This window comes from Bufo bufo, chromosome 8 (assembly GCF_905171765.1).
Source record: "Bufo bufo chromosome 8, aBufBuf1.1, whole genome shotgun sequence".
NCBI classification, from domain to species: Eukaryota; Metazoa; Chordata; class Amphibia; order Anura; family Bufonidae; genus Bufo; species Bufo bufo.
This window is the reverse complement of record NC_053396.1, coordinates 179,887,704-179,907,128: the sequence shown is the minus strand read 5'-3', so window position 1 is coordinate 179,907,128 and position 19,425 is coordinate 179,887,704. Positions and strand designations below refer to the sequence as shown.

Genomic DNA, 19,425 nt, shown 5'->3' with positions numbered 1-19,425 from the left:
GGTGAGCGAATGCACCGCCTGGAAGAACACAATAGCGGCTGAACATTTTACAATTTAGCAGCTCGTCTCAGCGGGGGCCTTAACTCCCTCGATACTCGTGCACTTGAAAAGACTGACAGTCTGGTGGAGCGCAGCATCTTCACCTGTGTTATTGGCAGAGTCCGGCTTGGGGATTATTATCAGGGGTGACATCATCATTAAATCTGGCGGTTCTGCGCATGTGATGACGTAACGCTTTATTACACGCTAGTAATATATCACAGAGGATAATTGAAAGCCGACTAGAAGCTTTTACTGTGAGAGTGACTGGTATAAAAAAAATTAAAAAATTGTCTGTTGCTCGACTGCTAAATCCTCAGCAAATATAATAATAATGCATTGTCTCTGCTTTTTTGTTCTTTTCTCTTAAAGGGGTTGTCCAAGTTCCAATTTTTGGGAGGTAAAATGCATGGACGTTGTTAAAAAAAACAACCCAACTTAAAGGCGGTTGGCCCATCTGGACATTGCTAGGATATGCCATCAATGTCAGATAAGTGTGGGTCCCACCTCTGGAACCTGTTTCCATCTCCAGAACCGGGCCCCCAAAGTGAACAGGGAGCAGTCAGGCATGCAGCAGCCGCCCTCTGTTTATTACTAACGTGGGTGCTGGCTCGGTCAATGCAGAGTTGGCTATGTTTGCACAGTGCACTCTCCATTCCCTGCTATGGGAGTTCCAAACGCAGCCGAGCATGAGTGGTGTGCTCTCCTTCACTTCGGGGGCCCTGCTCTGGACCCACACTTATGTGACATTGATGGTATATCCTACCAATATGCCGTAAATGTCTCAGATAGGCAAAACCCTTTAAACTCCCCTTCCTAAGCCCTCTCCGATCCAGCGCCACTGCTTTCTCCTCAGTGTCAGGCTTCAGCCTTGATGTATGGTTTTGGAACCGCGCTGCTAGAGACTGTCTCCCGGTCAACAGTGGATAGCAAGAGGGTATAAGCCCCTCTCCTCGACACCCACAGGGTCCGCTCCTGACCTCCTCCTCTGCAGTTATAACAGTTATCGCCCCTGAAGAAGCAAGGCAGCGAAACCCGGGTCGGGCAGGAACGTGACGACTGATTTATATTTTATGCCTTTTGTCTACCGACTTTTGTGAGTAGAATAAAACCGTTTTAAAAAAGATTGCAAGAGGGTGCTTCACTATCCTGCCTATCTCCTTTTATCCCTGCAGAGGAGGAGGTCAGGAGCGGACCCTGTGGGTGTCGAGGAGAGGGGCTTATACCCTCTTGCTATCCACTGTTGACCGGGAGACATAGTCTCTAGCAGCGCGGTTCCAAAACCCTGTGATTTGTCTAAACAAGTGTGAGCGACCTACCACACTATTCCGGGACCAGCAGCAGCGCAAGTAATTGTCCGTGTTGGGACACAGGACTGACTTTCTGTTTTTTTGTATTTGATGTATGGTTTTGGCTGCAGTGGTGATGTCTTGCATACCACTGCAGCCATTCACTGTCCTCAGCAGTGAAAGGCACAACTCAGCTGAGGCCAGTGATTGGCTGCAGCAGTTACATGCAGTATACGGGACATCATGGCAGTCCATCTGAGATGACAGTGGCACCTCTGGATCGTAAGGGAGATCATCCAGAGAGTGTGTGTGTATATATATATATATATATATATATATATATATATATATATATGTAAAGAAAAAGCAGTGGCAGCACCATCCCTGATGCAAGCTGGTGGGTGCTTAAGGCCAATCCAGTAATACAAAATAGAAAAAAGATGGGCAGCACTCCAAAAAGTACAAAAGTCTTTATTTACCCCAGTGGGACATGTGACGTTTCGGCTCTAGACAGGAACCTTGAAAAAGGTTTGGAACAGCACCTCCTGAGACAACCCGGCAATAATACAGCAAACAAAAAAAGTAGCAGCACACCACTAAATGCACTAAGACTGAGTGAACAGGTGAATGTGTTAACGGGGTCAAATACATGACGCTAATACTTATTGAAGAAGCTCTTAGCGCATATTATTGATCAAAAATACAGTACAGACCAAAAGTTTGGACACACCTTCTCATTCAAAGAGTTTTCTTTATTTTCATGACTATGAAGGCATCAAAACTATGAATTAACACATGTGGAATTATATACATAACAAACAAGTGTGAAACAACTGAAAATATGTAATATTCTAGGTTCTTCAAAGTAGCCACCTTTTGCTTTGATTACTGCTTTGCACACTCTTGGCATTCTCTTGATGAGCTTCAAGAGGTAGTCCCCTGAAATGGTCTTCCAACAGTCTTGAAGGAGTTCCCAGAGATGCTTAGCACTTGTTGGCCCTTTTGCCTTCACTCTGCGGTCCAGCTCACCCTAAACCATCTCGATTGGGTTCAGGTCCGGTGACTGTGGAGGCCAGGTCATCTGGCGCAGCACCCCATCACTCTCCTTCATGGTCAAATAGCCCTTACTTTCAAAGTTTTCCCAATTTTTTGGCTGACTGACCTTCATTTCTTAAAGTAATGACGGCCACTCGTTTTTCTTTACTTAGCTGCTTTTTTCTTGCCATAATACAAATTCTAACAGTCTATTCAGTAGGACTATCAGCTGTGTATCCACCTGACTTCTCCTCAACGCAACTGATGGTCCCAACCCCATTTATTAAACCTGACAGGGAACACCTGTGAAGTGAAAACCATTTCAGGGGACTACCTCTTGAAGCTCATCAAGAGAATGCCAAGAGTGTGCAAAGCAGTAATCAAAGCAAAGGGTGGCTACTTTGAAAAACCTAGAATATGACATATTTTCAGTTGTTTCACACTTGTTTGTTATGTATATAATTCCACATGTGTTAATTCATAGTTTTGATGCCTTCAGTGTGAATCTACAATTTTCAGTCATGAAAATAAAGAAAACTCTTTGAATGAGAAGGTGTGTCCAAACTTTTGGTGTGTACTGTATGTCGGGCCCACCTACCAGATGACAAGGTAGCTTTTTATCAGGTGGGACCTACTCTAACACGGAGGGTCCAGCTCCATTGTTACTCTGATTAAAAACATGCTGTATTATTGCCGGGTAGCTTGCACCTGCGATTTGTCTCAGAAGGTGCTGTTCCGTTTTTTGGTTATATGTATATTATAGAGGACTAGGCATCCTCTTTGGAACTTATCACTCCCTGCCCATCCCCCACCCCTTGGTGTTTTTAATCAGAGTAACAATGGAGCTGGACCCTCCGTGTTAGAGTAGGTCCCACCTGATAAGAAGCTACCTTGTCGTCTGGTAGGTGGGCCCGACATATTTTTGATCAATAATATGCGATAAGAGCTTCTTCAGTAAGTATTGGCGTCATGTATTTGACCCTGTAGGACCTGGCTTCGCTCGGGTATATTTAATCTATTTAATTTAATGTTGACCTTGACAGCACCCCGCCACCTTAACAGTGACCCCACCCACACACACTGCCCCGTCCCCTTAACTTTGACCTTTACAGAAGCCTTTCCCTTTAACAGTGACTTTCACAGCATACCACCCCCTTGACAGTGAGCTCCACAGGGGCCCGCCCCCTTGACAGTGGCCTTTACAGCAATCTGCCACTTAACACTGACCTCTATAACTGTGACCTCCACAGCAGCCTCCCCCTAGGGTGGCCAGAGGTCCAGTTTTAGGCCGCACAGTCCGACTTTCAGACTCCCTGTCCTCCGTCCGGCGCAGGGCCTGGATGGACACTGGGGTGTCCTTTTGAACAGCTGACTCTCATAAAGCAGCACTGTGCTGTCTGAGTGTGAGCTGCAGGAAGAAAGTCACCCTCCCTCCCACCTCTGCAGCTGACAGAAGTTGATTTTTAACCTCATTTTCTCAATCCCTGTCGGCTGAGTGGAAGGGGCGTGGTCTAACAAGATCGGGGCGTGGCTTAGCAGGACCTAGAAGTTGATTTTTAACTTTATTTTTTTCAATTCCTGTCGGCTGAGGAGTGGGAGGGGGCGTGGCCTAACCAGATCGGGGGCATGTCCTTTTGAACAGCTCAGTCTAAGACAGCAGCACTGTACTATCTGAGTGTGAGCTGCAGGGAGAAAGTCACCGTCCCTCCCACCTCTGCAGCTGACAGAAGTTGATTTTTAACTTCATTTTTGCAATCCCTGTCAGCTAAGGAGTAGAAGGGGCGTGGTCTAACCTGATCAGGGGTGAGGCTTAGCAGGACCTGGGGGCGGGGTTCTAAGTTCATCTTTTGAGGGTGGACACATTGTGGCAGGGGGCGTGTCTGGGCTCCTTCTTACTGGTTAATTTGCATACCAGATAAACTGGATTTTTAGAGGATAAAAACATCTATTGCTGGAACAAAAGCACATCTTGAAATAAGGTACGGAGTGCTATTAGGCCATGGCTTTACTTCAATAGCGATTATCAAAGTTTATTTACCCATGTGGAACAGTTCAGTAGCGAAGTTTCGGCTTATCCATAGAGCCTTTCTCAAGTGCTGGATGAGCCGAAACATCGCTACTGAACTGTTCCACATGGGTAAATAAACTTTTCTTAATTTTATAGCTTTTGGAGTGCTGTCCGATTTTTATTTTTTGGGGTAATTAGCCTATACCCTGGGACATGGCACCCATCCTTTTCATATATAGTTGGTGCTGCTATATATATATATATATATATATATATATATATATATATATGTATGTGTGCAGGGAGGCAGATAAAAAAAAAAAGATATAATGCTCCATTGCATGGTCTTTCAGCCCTGCCTTATTTGCTTCCGGTAAGGGTATGGATGGGGTCCCATGCGCCACTGCAGCCAATGACTGGCCTCATGTCACTGCTGAGTCAGGTGCTGTTTGGGGAGACATCACTGCTGAGGCCAGTCATTGGCTGCAGTGGCGCATGGGACCCCATCCATACCCTGACCAGAAGGGGAGACATCACTGCTGAGGCCAGTCATTGGCTGCAGTGGAGCATGGGACCCCATCCATACCCTGACCGGAAGCTCCTTTACTTCCGCGGGCACCCCTGCAGCCAATGACTGGCCTCATGTCACTGCTGAGTCAGGTGCTGTTTGGGGAGACATCACTGCTGAGGCCAGTCATTGGCTGCAGGGCTGCCCGCGGAAGTAAATGAGCTGGGGACTGGATGGTCACTGAATGGAGTAGGTGAGTGCTATTCATTTCTTTCATTAGGTGCCACACACTACGTGGTCTAATTAAAAAGGGACCAAATCCTGTGAAAACCCTTTAATGGAATTGTCTCACCTGAAACACTGGTGGGATATCACTAGAATATGCCACCGATGTCAGGGGCGGGTCCCACCTCATGACATACCCAGAGCGGTTCGCCCAAAGTTTTGGAAACAGTACCGCTCATGCGCAGCCACCCTCCATTCGTTTCTATGGGGGCGTCGAAAATAGCCCAGAGGGACGCTCAGTCATTTTCAGAAGTCCCAAAAAGCGGAGTGTGTGCTGCGCGAGCGCTGTGAAACTGCCAGAAATAGCCAAGCCCCCCCCATAGAAGTGAATGGGAGCTCCGTTCTAGAGAGAGGTGCGGGACCCTATCTGTCCAATATCCCGACAGGATGCCACCAATGTTCCAGAAGACACAATCCTTTGAAGTTTATGATCACACACAGCAGATTTTTTGCAGAAATTTCAGCCACTGCAAATCCATTCTATATATCTGGACGGCATCTTTTCTGCAGCTTGTTCGTTCGCAGGATCGGCACAATCTCCGAAATTTCTGTGACAAATCTGCCATGTGTGAATTTACCCTCATGCTGTGGAGGAGCATTGATGGTTCAGGTGACTTGGCTGCTTGATCCACGCCTTTGTGGAAAGGCTGGGAATTCCCTGATACAGGATCCCAGACGGGTAAGAATCCATTTCTTTATTTTATGTCAGGTTCCAGAAGAAATGACTGAAATTGCGATCGTCTGATGTCAATTGTTCTATTGTCATCCCGTGGTATAATTATTACTGCGTCCCGCCTGTCTCCTAGTAAAAAAAAAAGGCTTCATTTATTCTTAATCTTGACCTTCATCTTAGGAGCGTCATTACTGCTGACATGGATTCACCTTTCCCAGTCAGGCGGATTCTGTGTCACCCGGCCTGGTCTGGACGTGTTCTCCTCCAGGCGACTGTCATCTACAATAGGCCTTCACTTTGCATGAAGCAGACCTGTTGTTTGCTGATGCATGCACTTGTTCATGGAGCGTCCCGATCCGAACTATTAAATCAACAGTTAGTCAGTCAAAAGGTCAGTCCACCTGAGGGCTGAGAGTGACTGGGAACAGAGGAGGCTTTGTCGGATCTGGGTGATTATTTCGGCGCAGGTCGAGAGGAGACCCGTCACATATGAAAGGAGCTGATCTGAAAAGGCAACTTGCATTTTTTTTATTTTTTTTTCTCAATTAACTTGTGCTGATTTTTGCTTTTGAGGGACTTTCTCCTTTTATGGCCTATCAACTAGATAGTACAAGGAACCCCTTCCCCCTTAGGGTCCATTCACACGTCCGTGGTGTGTTGCGGAGCCGCAACACACCCGGCCGGCACCCCCTATAGAAATGCCTATTCTTGTCCGCAGCTGCGGACAAGAATAGGACATGTTCTATCTTTTGCGGAGCTGCGGACCTGAAGATCGGGGCCGCGCTCCGCAAATGCGGATGCGCACAGCACACTGTGTGCGGTCCGCATCCATTCCGTCCCCATAGAAAATGAATGGGTCCGCACCCGTTCTGCAAAATTGCGGAACGGATGCAGACCCGTTTGCGGACGTGTGAATGGAGCCTTATAGATTCATGGCCTAACTAATGCGTGGAGAAAAGTGAACGTCTTTGAGTGAACGCTTCTCTCAGATGGACATTACATATTTATGGCAGCCTCCTTTCAGCGGCAGAATTGCTATTTTTGGGGGTTTTTACACACCACACACACCAAATAAATTTGTACATCTAACAATAAAATCGGACATTAAATTCATAGCAGAATCTGAATCCAACCTGTGAGGCCAATCTACGTGAATCTCCGTTTTCATGTGGGAACCATCTAATGGCTTACCACGGCGCACAATGGGGCATGGATTTTTGCGCGGAATACATACTGCACTTACCCGTCCTCCTAAATTATTTGTTAGTTTAATAAAAAAAATAAAAAAAATTGCTTTCCAGCTATCTCTGTGTATGAGGATGACCATAAATTATGACCATTGTTGGCCCAGGTCCACATGGTGGAGAACGTTTACGCCACCATCTTGCCTCAAACCCATGATCCACTGCAAAATCCACATGTGTTACATGGGATATTGGTGGTGACTCCCTGCAGATTTTACCCCCATACATTGAAGGGGTAAAAATCGACACCGTTTCTGCAACCTAGTGAGCGTACTGCGGAATTTTAACCCCCTTACATCCAAGCACGTACATGTACAGTGCTGGACTAAAGCTCCTGCAAGGTCGAGGAGACGATAGAAGGTCTATTACCACTTCTGCTTTCTCCTGTACTCGTTCCATAGCGTTTGTTTGATCATCGGCTGTCTCAGGCATAGCAGAGCTGCAGGGTCTTGGCAAACCCTGATCAGCTCTACCTGTATACAATGCCTCCGCCACGGTGGGCTGTTCTCCCCCTTAACTGGGGCTCCTTTTGAAAAGTGCAAAAAAAAAAGTCAATGTCCCCCAGAGGTCTTACAATGACCTCTTGGGAGACATATTGTGGGCCAAAAATAAATAATAGAAAATATAGAAAAGTAGTAGAAAATATAATAAAATACCAAAAAAAAAAAAACACCATCACAATAGGACATTCATACAAAACTACCATATACATATTATATATCAAAATGACCAACACAAAATAGTGAACCCATTTTAATAATTTATTTTGCATGTTAAAAAAAAAAAATAATAATAATAATTTAGTCTGCAAACTAATTTTTTATTTTTTTTAACTAAAAAATAAAAAAATAAAAAGCCCCAGGTGTCACATGAAAATAGAAAAATGTTGCAAAAATTATTTTGACAGTCCAACAAATAAAGTTAGAACTGTTAAAGGGGTTCTGTCACCCTGAATGTGAGGCTTCCCCCCCGGTAGCGGTGAAACGAGCATGGCCAGGCCTGAAAAGCCCTTAATGACCAGATACTTTCTCATGACTTGGGGCACGTGGCGGATTAAAGGAGACATTGTCGGCATATCACTACGGAATGCCACCAATAACAGATAAGTGTGGGTCCTACCTCTCAGAGGTGCGACCAGCACCTGTCTCTAGAATGGGGCCCCTAAAGTGAATGAGAGTGCACCATAATTGCGCAGCATGTGTTCTATAGTGAAATGCCGCCAATGTCTGAGATGAGACAACCCCCTTTAAACCACCACATGCCCTAAATTACGAAAAAGTGTCTGACCAGTAAGACCTTTTCAGGCCTGACCAGTAAGGGGGAAGTCTCCCGTTTAGGAGGCTAATAGTTTAGCCTGAGCAGAGACCATCTCTGTTTTGGAGGACCTGGCTCATCCATACACGACACAGATTTTTTTAATAAGCACTGCGTAATGCATCATTTACCCTGTGGGGGCGCTGCAGGGAAATTAGATTCTGTAAAGATTGCAGCTGATTGCAAGGGGTTGTAACTGTGGGACACCTTGTGATCATCTTATCGGGGGAGCCTTCTGATGCAAAGGGGTTTCCAAAGCAGCCAGCCCCTTCAATCCCTGCAGATCGTCTTCTGCAGCAAGACCGTTAACGTTTCTAATTTGCGCCCACAGCCTGCCTAAGGCGCCGGTGCTCTGTCCAGGAATTCAGTGATCGTAATGGAATAAAGTTGGATAAAAACAAAGTACGTGAGAAAGTAGAGCACAATGTCCTCGGCAGCTGGAACGCTCAGTCTCATTATCCACAAGTGACATTGCAGCGGCCCCAATCACTGTTCCTCTGGCTGTCTAAATGTTTTAAAGAGCTGAGAGGGGGAGCGTGAAGGGGAGGGAGGCGGCTGCTCAAAAAATGACAGTCAGCTCAACTTTTGCCGAGAAAACATTCCCGCCGAGACTTAAAACTTCTCCGCTTTTTTGTCCTTGTCAGAAAATCGAGTTCTGCCAGTTGAAGGACGCCCTGGAAATCGACTGGAACAGCGAGAAAGCCAAAGCTGCGCTGAAGAAAACCCCTGCCGATTACTTCCTTCTGCAAGGTAAAGAGGTGACCCGTAGTGACTGCAAACCATGTGGATGTTGTAGGGGGGGGAGGATCGATCCTAAGTTTGATGGACCTGGGATGTCCATGTATTACATGGCCAGTCATGCACTTGAATAGCTGTATTTCCCCAGCACAATACTCTGTATGCCAATTAAAGGGTTTGTCCGGTATTTTGATATTGATGGTCCAGCTTGATCATAGGTCGTCATTATCAGATGAGCACAGGTCAGCGGGATGCACCCCTGCTGATCGGCAGGTTTTTTTTGTGAACAATTAAGCTCAATCCATTGTCTAGTTGGGTGGAGCTGGTTAACATAGACGTGAATGGGAGCAGTGAACAATGGATGGCGCTATGTAGTTCTGGAGCTACTCTGGAAGAGCTGATAGGCAGGGTGTTCGCCCCCCCCCCCCCCCCCCATGCAAGACTATGACACCTTGCAGGTCGTCTAGCACGCAGACTATGCTGATGTAAATGGCTTAAAATGTTCTGACGTGACACTTTGGTGCCTCTCTCCTCCCCTGGAGATGTGTGGCATTCATCATCCGGCTCCACAGGGCATTGTTCACTCTGAAGTGGTCATCAGTGTGGGATGTGGTTGAAGAACATCCACTTCTATGCCTTTCTGTGACTCTTCCAGTCTCTCTGTATCTAAGTGGCCACTTCCGTCTGAGAACATCCTGCTTGAAACCTTGCAATGGCGAGGTACTGTTGATCAATTGTTAGGTGTCGTCTTGGTCTCATGATGTCAAAATGTGAACAGCATGATAAGGAGGACTATTTAAATACCAATTCTAATTGAACCAGGACATTTATTGGGCGATTCATGGATCAAACACATGTTGTGAATTTTGCCATTAAGCTCCTTGTTAGAGAACAGCAAGTTGTGCAAAAAGTACTGAAACATTGAACAGGTGGACATGTGCATTCAAAAGTTTACAGGTGAACATAATGTGACCTTCTCTAAAGGTTAGGGTGCATTTTATCCTGAAGATTCACCCACAAGCCAAATATCCCTAACCTAATTGGTGGAGGGGCACTAAACAGTGGTAGCTATGGCACTCGTGTCAAAAGATGTCTGGGCACAGACCATATGATGCCTCTTTCTCAATCCAAATCGAATGCCTCTTTAAGGTGACAACTCCAAAAGTCCTAACCAGTGACCCATAAAAAGTCTCCTGTTCACAGTCCCGCCATACCCGCACCGCTGTCCCTTTCCTAGCAGGACCAGGAAGTGGCTCGCCCCGAGACTGCTGTAGCCAGTGCTTGAACGGCACTTCACTAGCAGTGATGTACCATTCAAGCTAAGGCCTGTGATTGGCTGCAGCGGTCATGGAACCAAGCCACTTCCTGGTCCTTTGGGGATCGGAGGTGGCCAAAAACAGGACAGTGATGTAGGACTGCAAACAGGATTTTTTTTATTTTATAAAGGTGCATAGTTCATGACCCTTGGGGTTGTCTCCCCTTAGGCCGGACATCCCCTTTAAGCACAAGTGTTGAATCTGTCATTTATCAGGTAAGCATTTTTCAGGGGTCTGAGTATTTCCCGGACAGAGCGGTGTACTTGGGCCTGACTACATTCTGATGTAACACAGACACAAACCGAACTGTAGTATATCCCCTGACTTTTCTATGGTCTGTCCGGAGGTCGCACTAGATATTTTCCTGCAGAGGAAAAAATACCTTCTCAGCATTTGTATTTTTAGCCAGGGAGGAGTATAGGGTAGAATAACATAGCCTTTCGGTGCACTCTGGCTAACTCAGGTGGATTGCCTCCAGAATGCTCCGATCACCCTCCAAAATTCTGGTGAGTGCAGTAAGTAGTAGTTACGGTGCCTGTCAGTAATGGGCAGACTGGCATGTGGCGTAGCCGCTGTTTGTGTTTCTTGGCATCGGTACAGCCTGATTTCGGGAGGCTTGACACGATACCAGGGCCTTATTTATAAAATTTCCTTCCTGCTGCCGTCTGCCAGGCCCACTCCACCCCCACGTGGCAACTGGACACCGACGCAGAGCCCGAGCCTGTCCTTGTCTCGCCCCTTCAGGGTGTGGCGTGCACCTGCTCTGCTATTCTGGGTTTCCTGTGCCGTGACCGGCAGGAGGGGTCCGGGCTGAATGCACATTCCTCTCGATCTTGAGCTGTGCTCTGTATACATTTTACCAGCAGGTTCAGGCTTTTTAGGCCCTTCCTGCCGGGGCCGTTTCCTCTTAAGGGGGTCGTTCAGGGTTCAGTTTTGAGCAACATTTGACAACCAGACCCTGTGGTCTGGTAGCGTCTAAATGAATGGATCCCTCAGGCATTCTTCTTTACAGAGCAACAAGCTGTAACAGGACGCTGCGCAAAAGTACTAGGGATTCCAGGAAAGTACAAAGAAATCTGACAACTGTGTAACCCCTGACACCTTCATGTTCCCACTTTCCCTGATCCGCGTTGCGGATGTTGCACCGTGCCATGGGTTAGATAAGGTTTCACTGTGATCCTTCCTCTGTTATTCCTTCGGGAAATGTATAATTAAAGTTTTTTTTTGGGGAGTTTAATATTGATGGACCATCCTCAGGATAGGTTATCAGTATCTGATTGGTGGGCACCCGGCACCCCCTCCTCCTCACAGCATACCAAGCACAGCGCCATACATTGTATAGTTGGTATTGCAGCTCAGGCCCATTTACTTGAATGAACTAAGCTGCACCTAGGCCATGTGAATGTGACGTTCAGCCTGTGAACGTTTGCAAGCATGTTATGAACTGACAGCAAACGGTGATCTTGAAAATGTAAGTACTTGACACACAAAGAGGGAGATTTGCTAATTAAACTGTGCCAGACTTCTGTGGTAAAACTGACATACCGTATATACTCGAGTATAAGACGAGTTTTTTGGCACATATTTTTGTGCTCAAAAAGCCCCCTCGTCTTATACTCGAGTCTAGGTCTTAGCTCCGGTAATAGCAGGCAGTGCGGGGGGCGGCGCTCACTCACTGACGTCACGCGCCTGCGCCGCCTAGTGGGAGCAGGCGCGTGACGTCAGCGAGTGAGCGCCGCTCCCTGCACTGCCTGCTATTACCGGAGCAAAGACAAAGTAAGATATCCAAGCAATGAGCAATGATTAAAGTTAAAGGTTACTGATTAGCTTATAAATATACTGCTGTGAGCGTCGGGGAGGGGGATCTGTGGATGGCACTGTAGGGGGATCTGTGGATGGCACTGTTTAGGGGAGGGGGGGATCTGTGGATGGCACTGTTTAGGGGAGGGGGGGATCTGTGGATGGCACTGTTTAGGGGAGGGGGATCTGTGGATGGCACTGTTTAGGGGAGGGGGGATCTGTGGATGGCACTGTTTAGGGGAGGGGGGATCTGTGGATGGCTCCCTGTATTTAAGGCAGAGTATGTGTGTGTATATAATGTAGAGTGTGTGCATTATATACACATACACTCTGCATTATAGCTGCATTTCCCACCCTAGTCTTATACTCGAGTCAATAATTTTTCCCATTTTTTTGGGGGTAAAATTAGGGGCCTCGGCTTATACTCGGGTCGGCTTATACTCGAGTATATACGGTACATGCTATTGGGAGTTGTCCCATTACGAAAATGTATCCCTTATTCAGGACAGGGCATAAGTGCCTGATAAGCAGGGGTCCGACCGCTGGGGGAGCCATCTGCGGTGGTCCCATAGAGCGGAGGTGAGTGACTGGCACTCATGCCTGTCTACCTCTCCAATCAATTGGAGGAATGTGGACGCACAATCAGCGGGAGACCCAGCGGTCAAACCCTGCCGATTGTCACCTGACCCCTATGCTGTGCATATGGGGTAAGTTGTTGTAATGGGACAACCCCTTTAAGTGTTTTAGACACTTTTTATTTTTTTTTATTTTTTTTTACCTGTCTGGCAGTAGGTTATGAGAAAGGGGTGTGACCAACTGAAAAAGGACACGTTTTCTAAAAAAAATGCACCAAAATTGCGCTGCGTATTTATCATTCAGCATCAACCCCTGTGATAAATCTGGTTTATTTTAGGATTAGAGACTAAGAATTAAAATTATAAGAAATAGGAGTAGTAAATCTGCCCCAACGTAAAGCGGAACTTCATTATACAGTGAATGTGCCGCCTGGTAGTGTGACTGAAGTCCGTGCAGTGTTCATCCCATTCCTACCGCCGCCAAGACTCCCTCCTGCACTCGCGCACCGCGTCACTTGTTGTTACAGGACTGTTGTGTGGGGGGGTGGAGCGCGGAGCGCGGCACATTTTCAGTGGGTCGGGACCTGCCCTTTCTGGAAGATGAGCCGGAGAAGCTGCTGTTATTTTTGGATGCCCTCACACTGCTGTCGCCTGAGCCTTAAGGGAAGTGATAACACAGATGCCACCGCTCCCTCCCTGCAGACTCCATTATTTTATTTGCTTTGGGCTTGTGTCCTGAATTTTTTATTTTTTTTTTCAGCTTGAACAATGAATATTATTCGGGTCACGTTAGAGAGGAGCACAAACAAGGAACGAGAAACCTGAGGACAGGGCCAAGTGTAGATGTCGTTGCTCTATCATCTGCAGATAAAATATATTCAGCTACGGTTATAAGAATTCAGGACTGCTCTAATCTGGGATTTAAAGGGGAATTTTAGCTTTTGGGTCCAACATTGCTCATTTTCACTGCATCTACTCAGTAGCGGCAGCACAGAATTTTGCAGCTTCAACCCATTCTGGTGAATGGCTTAAAGTTGCAACATCCTTCACTGACACTAGGGAGTAGACGCCGTGCAGATACCAATGTAAGCAATGAAGAGGCCGTGGCACTTCTAGGCAGCAGCCTATTCAAATAGACCCCCACCACCACTGATCTGATATTGCTGACCTATCCCGAGGATGTCAGAAATATTCTGAACCTGAAAAAAAACGTTTAAGTTAAACGGCATCTGTCAGGAGTTTTGCATCTATGAAAGGACTGACCTGTTACATGTGCAGCTGAAGACATCTGTGTTGGTCCCATGTTCATATGTGCCCTCATTGCTGAGAAAAAAAAATGTTTTAATATAGGCAAATGAGCCTCTAGGAGCAACGGGGGCGTTGCCGTTACACCTATAGGCTCTGCTCTCTTTACAACTGCTCCGCCCTCTGTACTTTGACGGCACCAGGAATGATGATGGTTTCCCTGCCTGGTCCTGTCAAAGTGCAGTTGCAGAGAGAGCAGAGCCTCTAGGTGTAATGCCAACGCCCTAGAGGCTCATTTGCATATTATTTTTTTTTAAATCTCAGCAATGCGGGCACGTATGAACATGGGACCAACACAGATGCCTTCAGCTGCCAAGCGCACATGTAACAGGTCAGCCAGTGTCATAGGGACAAAACTGCTGACAGATGCCCTTTAAGGCATTCCTTAAACTACACAGGGCTAATACAATCTTTCTCTCAGACAATAAATAACTTGTGAACCTCTGGACAATTGCTATTAACGGGACACTATGATGCATCACAAGAAATTTTTTATCTTTGAACTTTTTATCGGTTTTCTTGAGGCCAGTAGGGGGCAGTGCAGGCAAGGGATCTTCCGCACACTGCCTGGTGTCTCCCCAGTGTCTGTCTGAACTGTTTGTTTCTGGATCCAGCTGCCCGCGCGGCTCCGATGAAGTAACAGTCGTCCTCCACGTCAGTCGCTTTATCACTACCATCTTTCATCTCTTAGGAACAGCTTACATTTTCCATCCGAATATGTAAATTTTGCGTTAGTCAGACGCGTGTGTTTAGAATTAGTCTGCAGGGAAGGCTCAGAGCAGACGGTAGTGATCAGGACTAGTCTGGGATAGATGCATCCGGGGGTGAGTGAGTCAGCATGCGGCCCCCTGCGGCTTACATGGGGTCAAAGTCCTGTTATGGTCACTACAGTCAAGAAACCATCCTGTCCCTCTGGATGCCAGTCTGTGCCCACCTCTGATCACTATCCCCTGATCCATGAAAGGTTAGCCTGCCTTCAAGCATATGAATGTAATGGCAGATCCCATCAATGCCGGACCAGATGATGTAATGGACATTCAGGCTAGGGCCATGCAGCATTGATGCACCTTGGTCTTCCCCCAAAATTTTGCACATTTCGCATTGAAATGCGTGAATGCGACTGTCGCACATCTGAGTTACGTCGCACCAACGTATGCACAGCTGCATAACCAAAGTCGGTGTGGCCCTAGCCTAAGGCTGGGGCTCCACAGCCACAAGTCCTGCTATAATTGTGGCATTACCATAACTTGCATGCCCCAACCTAACTCTCAGGACAGGCTGAATATTTTATTTTGTGTACGGTCAGCGGTGCCAGGCAGCCACTTATCTCTCCTTTTACCTTCTCCAAAGTTATAATGAAGTTCCGCACAGACAAAGGAAGAGACCCCCAGCCAAGTAGCTTCCAAGAAGACTGTGAAGTGTTGCTTCAGATCCGCAATGACCTGCTGGACTCCATAGGTGTTAACCCCAATCTGCTGCCAGAAGACTTTGCAAGGTAATAAATCTCTCTTGTACATCATGAAACCGTGGACTTAGCAGATACATCTGACCACGAATGTGCATTTTTTTATTTAATAGCAGAGTTGGGCAGGTGAGAGAAGTAAACTTTGTCTTAACGCTTTCACTGTCCTGTGTTTCCTGACTATTTTCACACTTTTGACCTGCACAAATAAAACCTTTAAAAAATATATATATATATTTACATATATATATATATATATATATATATATACACACTTTTTTTTTTCTAACAGTAAAGGCACCACACACAGGTTGTGAAAACGCCCTCCCGTCACTTTACCCTCCTGGGCGCCTTCATGCAAATTTTCCACAATATAAAAATAAATACATAAATGTACAACATCACCTAAGGGTACAGTCACACCACAAAATCCATTTTGCGTATCCGCAAAATACGTATGTGGTCCGTGTGCATCCCACACTTTTCATGGGCCCAATTAGAAAAAATGCCTATTGTCGGACATATTATAAATTGCGGCTCGGCCACACGGATGCGGAATGCACACAGCCCCATAGAGTTGAATGGATCCGCAAAGAATTCGGATCGGGCGCAGGCTGAAAATACGGTCGTGTGAATGTACCCTTAACCTAACAGTACAAGGTGCAAAGATTTCGTAAATGCCACCTATGGCTATGTCTACACAAAATCATGAAAACTGAAGAGACCAAAATAAACCTGTGATCCAGGTGACTGTAGGCATTGAGTCCACGGGACCTGATGACGTGCAGTGGATATTTAGACATAACTGCACCTATTATCACTCCCTAGTAAATGGGGGTGATAGCATGAACAGAAGAATTTCATGCATCACCCTCCTTGGGTCACTGAAAAGCTGTACGGGGACAGATCACAGTATTGGGCCTCATGCACCCGGCCGCGTCCTCAATACACGGGCATCGGCCGTGTGCACCACTCATCCCGGATGCGGACCCATTCACTTCAGTGGGTTCGCAATCCGGAAGGTGCGGTGCAGAACGGAAGCACATGGAGTGCTTCCGCAGGGTTTTCTGTCCGGGCCTCCGCACCGCAAAAAAGTAGTGCGTGCATGCACTACCTTTTTGCGCTGCGGACGGATCACTGACCCATTCAAGTTGAATGGGTCTGGATCCATCTGCGAAATCCGCATGGATGTTGCCCGTGCATTGCTTGCAGTCCCAATGCACGGGACAGCCGATCAATGACTGTGTGCATGGGGCCTTAGACGGTCTTCTTCCTGCTCTCATTTGCAGCTCCCTCTTCCTCTACACAGAACCAGGGAGTAAAACCCTTCATCCTGGTGCTGCCCCCTGGAATATTGCACCTAGGGCAATCTGCCATAGTCATGACGTGTCGCATGTTCTTGGGAAGCAGCGAGTCCCTTTAATTTAATAAACCAGTCCGTAACACATGAAATACAATGCTTTTTATGCTTTTGTCAAGCTGAAAGCTCCGTATTAAAATGTACGGACCCTGCTGTGCAGCATTACACACTGTAATATTACATGATGGTAATGATACCATATAGCATCACATCAGGTCTCATCATCTCCAGCTGTGAGCACTAGGCCACATGTGGCACTCACAACTAAAATACCAGTAATTGTGTCTAGCCATGCATGTGTAATAGTAACTTCCAAATTATCCACGACAGCGACATGACAAATGTCTGTATTGGTAGAGGACGTAAAAATTCGGGGTGGGAGCTGCTCCTCTTCGATTTAACTGTTTTAGTGCATCACAGACCTCAAACAGGAGAAATGTAACTTTGCACCTATAGTTTGATGTAAATTTCATCTAATTTTTCTTTTTTTGAATGTCACATTTTTGTATTTAGGTAAAAGTTGAGTTTAGACTAAAGAAAATGAGAGAATAAAAAAAAATCTGTCTAATTTCAGACTTCCCTAATGGGCTAGGGAACTGAAGGGATTGATGCCTGCCTTCCTGGTGGATTAGGTTAGTGGAGGTAGTATTGCCAGCTTCACCGTTGGTCTAGGTTATTGGAGGATTGAATGCACTCGTCCCTGGTGGTCTAGGGTAGTGGAGGATTGAATGCACTCGTCCCTGGTGGTCTAGGGTGTTGGCAGATTTAATGTATTCTTCTTCCCTGGTAGTCTAGGGTAGTGGGATTATTTAATGTACTCATTCCTGGTGATCTTGGGTAGTGGGATGATTTAATGCACTGTGCCCTGGTCGCTTTCTTCCCTGATGGTCTAGGATAGTAGTACGTTTTTATGCACTCTTCCCTGGTGGACTAGTTTAATGGAAGGATTTAAAAGTGTTTTCCAAGACTTTTATACTGATGACCTATCCTCTGGATAAGCCATCAATATCTGATTTGGTGGGGGTCTGACATCTGGAACCCCTGATGCTTGAAAAGTGCCGCACATTGTATAGCGGCTGTGCTTGGCATCGAGCTCAGTCCCCTGATCTGCGCCTAGACCACGTGACCGATGAACGCTGCGAGAAACAACCGATCGGACCCAGGTGTCGTAGCCTAGCGATTAGAGGATAGGTCATCAGTATTTAAGTCTCGAAAAAAACCTTTAATGCACTCTTCTCTGGTGGTCTAGGGTAGTAGAAGGATCTAATTCACCCTTCTCTGATAGTCTTAGGGTACCGGGATTGATTTAATGCACATTCTCCCGGGGGTCTAGGGTAGTGAAAGGGTTCATACAGCAATATTTTCTTGCTTGGTTATCTTCTTTCCAGTGAAGAACATCTTGCTACAAGTCTAACAATGGGAAATGACAGTTTTTTTTTTGGTTTTTTTTTACTTAATATGCACAAATCGCCACAACAGCCTGTATGATACGGACATTGTGCACCTGGTAGACACACACGTTTTTTTTTAAATTTATTTACACATATTTTCTTTTCTGCAGCTATTGCTTTTCAGAGATGGCTCCTGTCTGTGCAGTTGTGGGAGGTGTCCTGGGCCAGGAGTTAGTCAAGGTAGGCATTGCCCACGTCTGTTACCCCCCATTCTATAATATTAGGGATGGGTCATTCAGCACGTCCTGTATTTTTTTGTTTTGTCTCACGTACAGGCCCTTTCCCAGCGAGATTCTCCACATAATAACTTCTTTTTCTTTGACGGGCTGAAGAGCAGTGGCATTGTTGACTGTTTTGGCGCCAAATGATGAAGGACCCGCGCTGGTTATGATTGGTTATGTATTAGGGGGTTAGCAGATTTGTGACATTTGGACCAATATAACTGCACTTTGTAGATCCAGTAACTCACTGTTCCTGCTCATTCATCCTCTGGACGTCCGTGTAGAAGAATAACAAGTTGCCGTGTAGCCCAGCACGCACGTCTCCGAGCCGTTATACCATCATCGGTTCTCCCATCTTTAGCCTGAAGACACAGATGAAGGATTTCGGCGAACACCAGCTCTGTGGAACCAGAATATAAATAGTTTTCTGAACCCAGAATATGAATGTCACATGTGATCTCCCTTTTTTTCTTTTTTTCCTTCATTTTTATAAGCTTGTTAAATGTATTTTTGCTCTTCTGATTTATTTTTTATTTTTTAATTTTCAATAAAATCCATTAAGTAAAATGGCAGTGCAGAGTCCTTGTCAGTCGGGTAACGGGAATATATTTGCTCAAAATGCTAACATCTAAAAATTTCAATAAATTTACCTTCGTTCCTGCTGTTTGCGTCGCCATATCTGACATCACTGTATTTGCCACTCTGCTGCCATATCATAACTGGCAGCCCTGCTCACCTTACACGTCACGTCATGGATGCAGCGGGGGCCAGAACAGAAGCCATGGGAGAAGATGAAAAATTC

General features: G+C 46.2%; 1 protein-coding gene across 1 annotated transcript in view; it reads left to right on the top strand.

Annotated features, from left to right (window-relative positions):
• The window catches only part of SAE1 (SUMO1 activating enzyme subunit 1), a 45,898-nt gene extending 26,701 nt beyond the window's left edge, over positions 1-19,197 (top strand). The window contains exons 6-9 of the mRNA XM_040405439.1: positions 9,040-9,145; positions 15,480-15,624; positions 18,513-18,582; positions 18,678-19,197. Of these exons, the coding sequence (XP_040261373.1) occupies positions 9,040-9,145; positions 15,480-15,624; positions 18,513-18,582; positions 18,678-18,770 (414 nt within the window). The 3' untranslated portion in view covers positions 18,771-19,197. The remainder of the gene's footprint in view (positions 1-9,039; positions 9,146-15,479; positions 15,625-18,512; positions 18,583-18,677) is intronic.
• Positions 19,198-19,425: the final 228 nt, after the last annotated feature.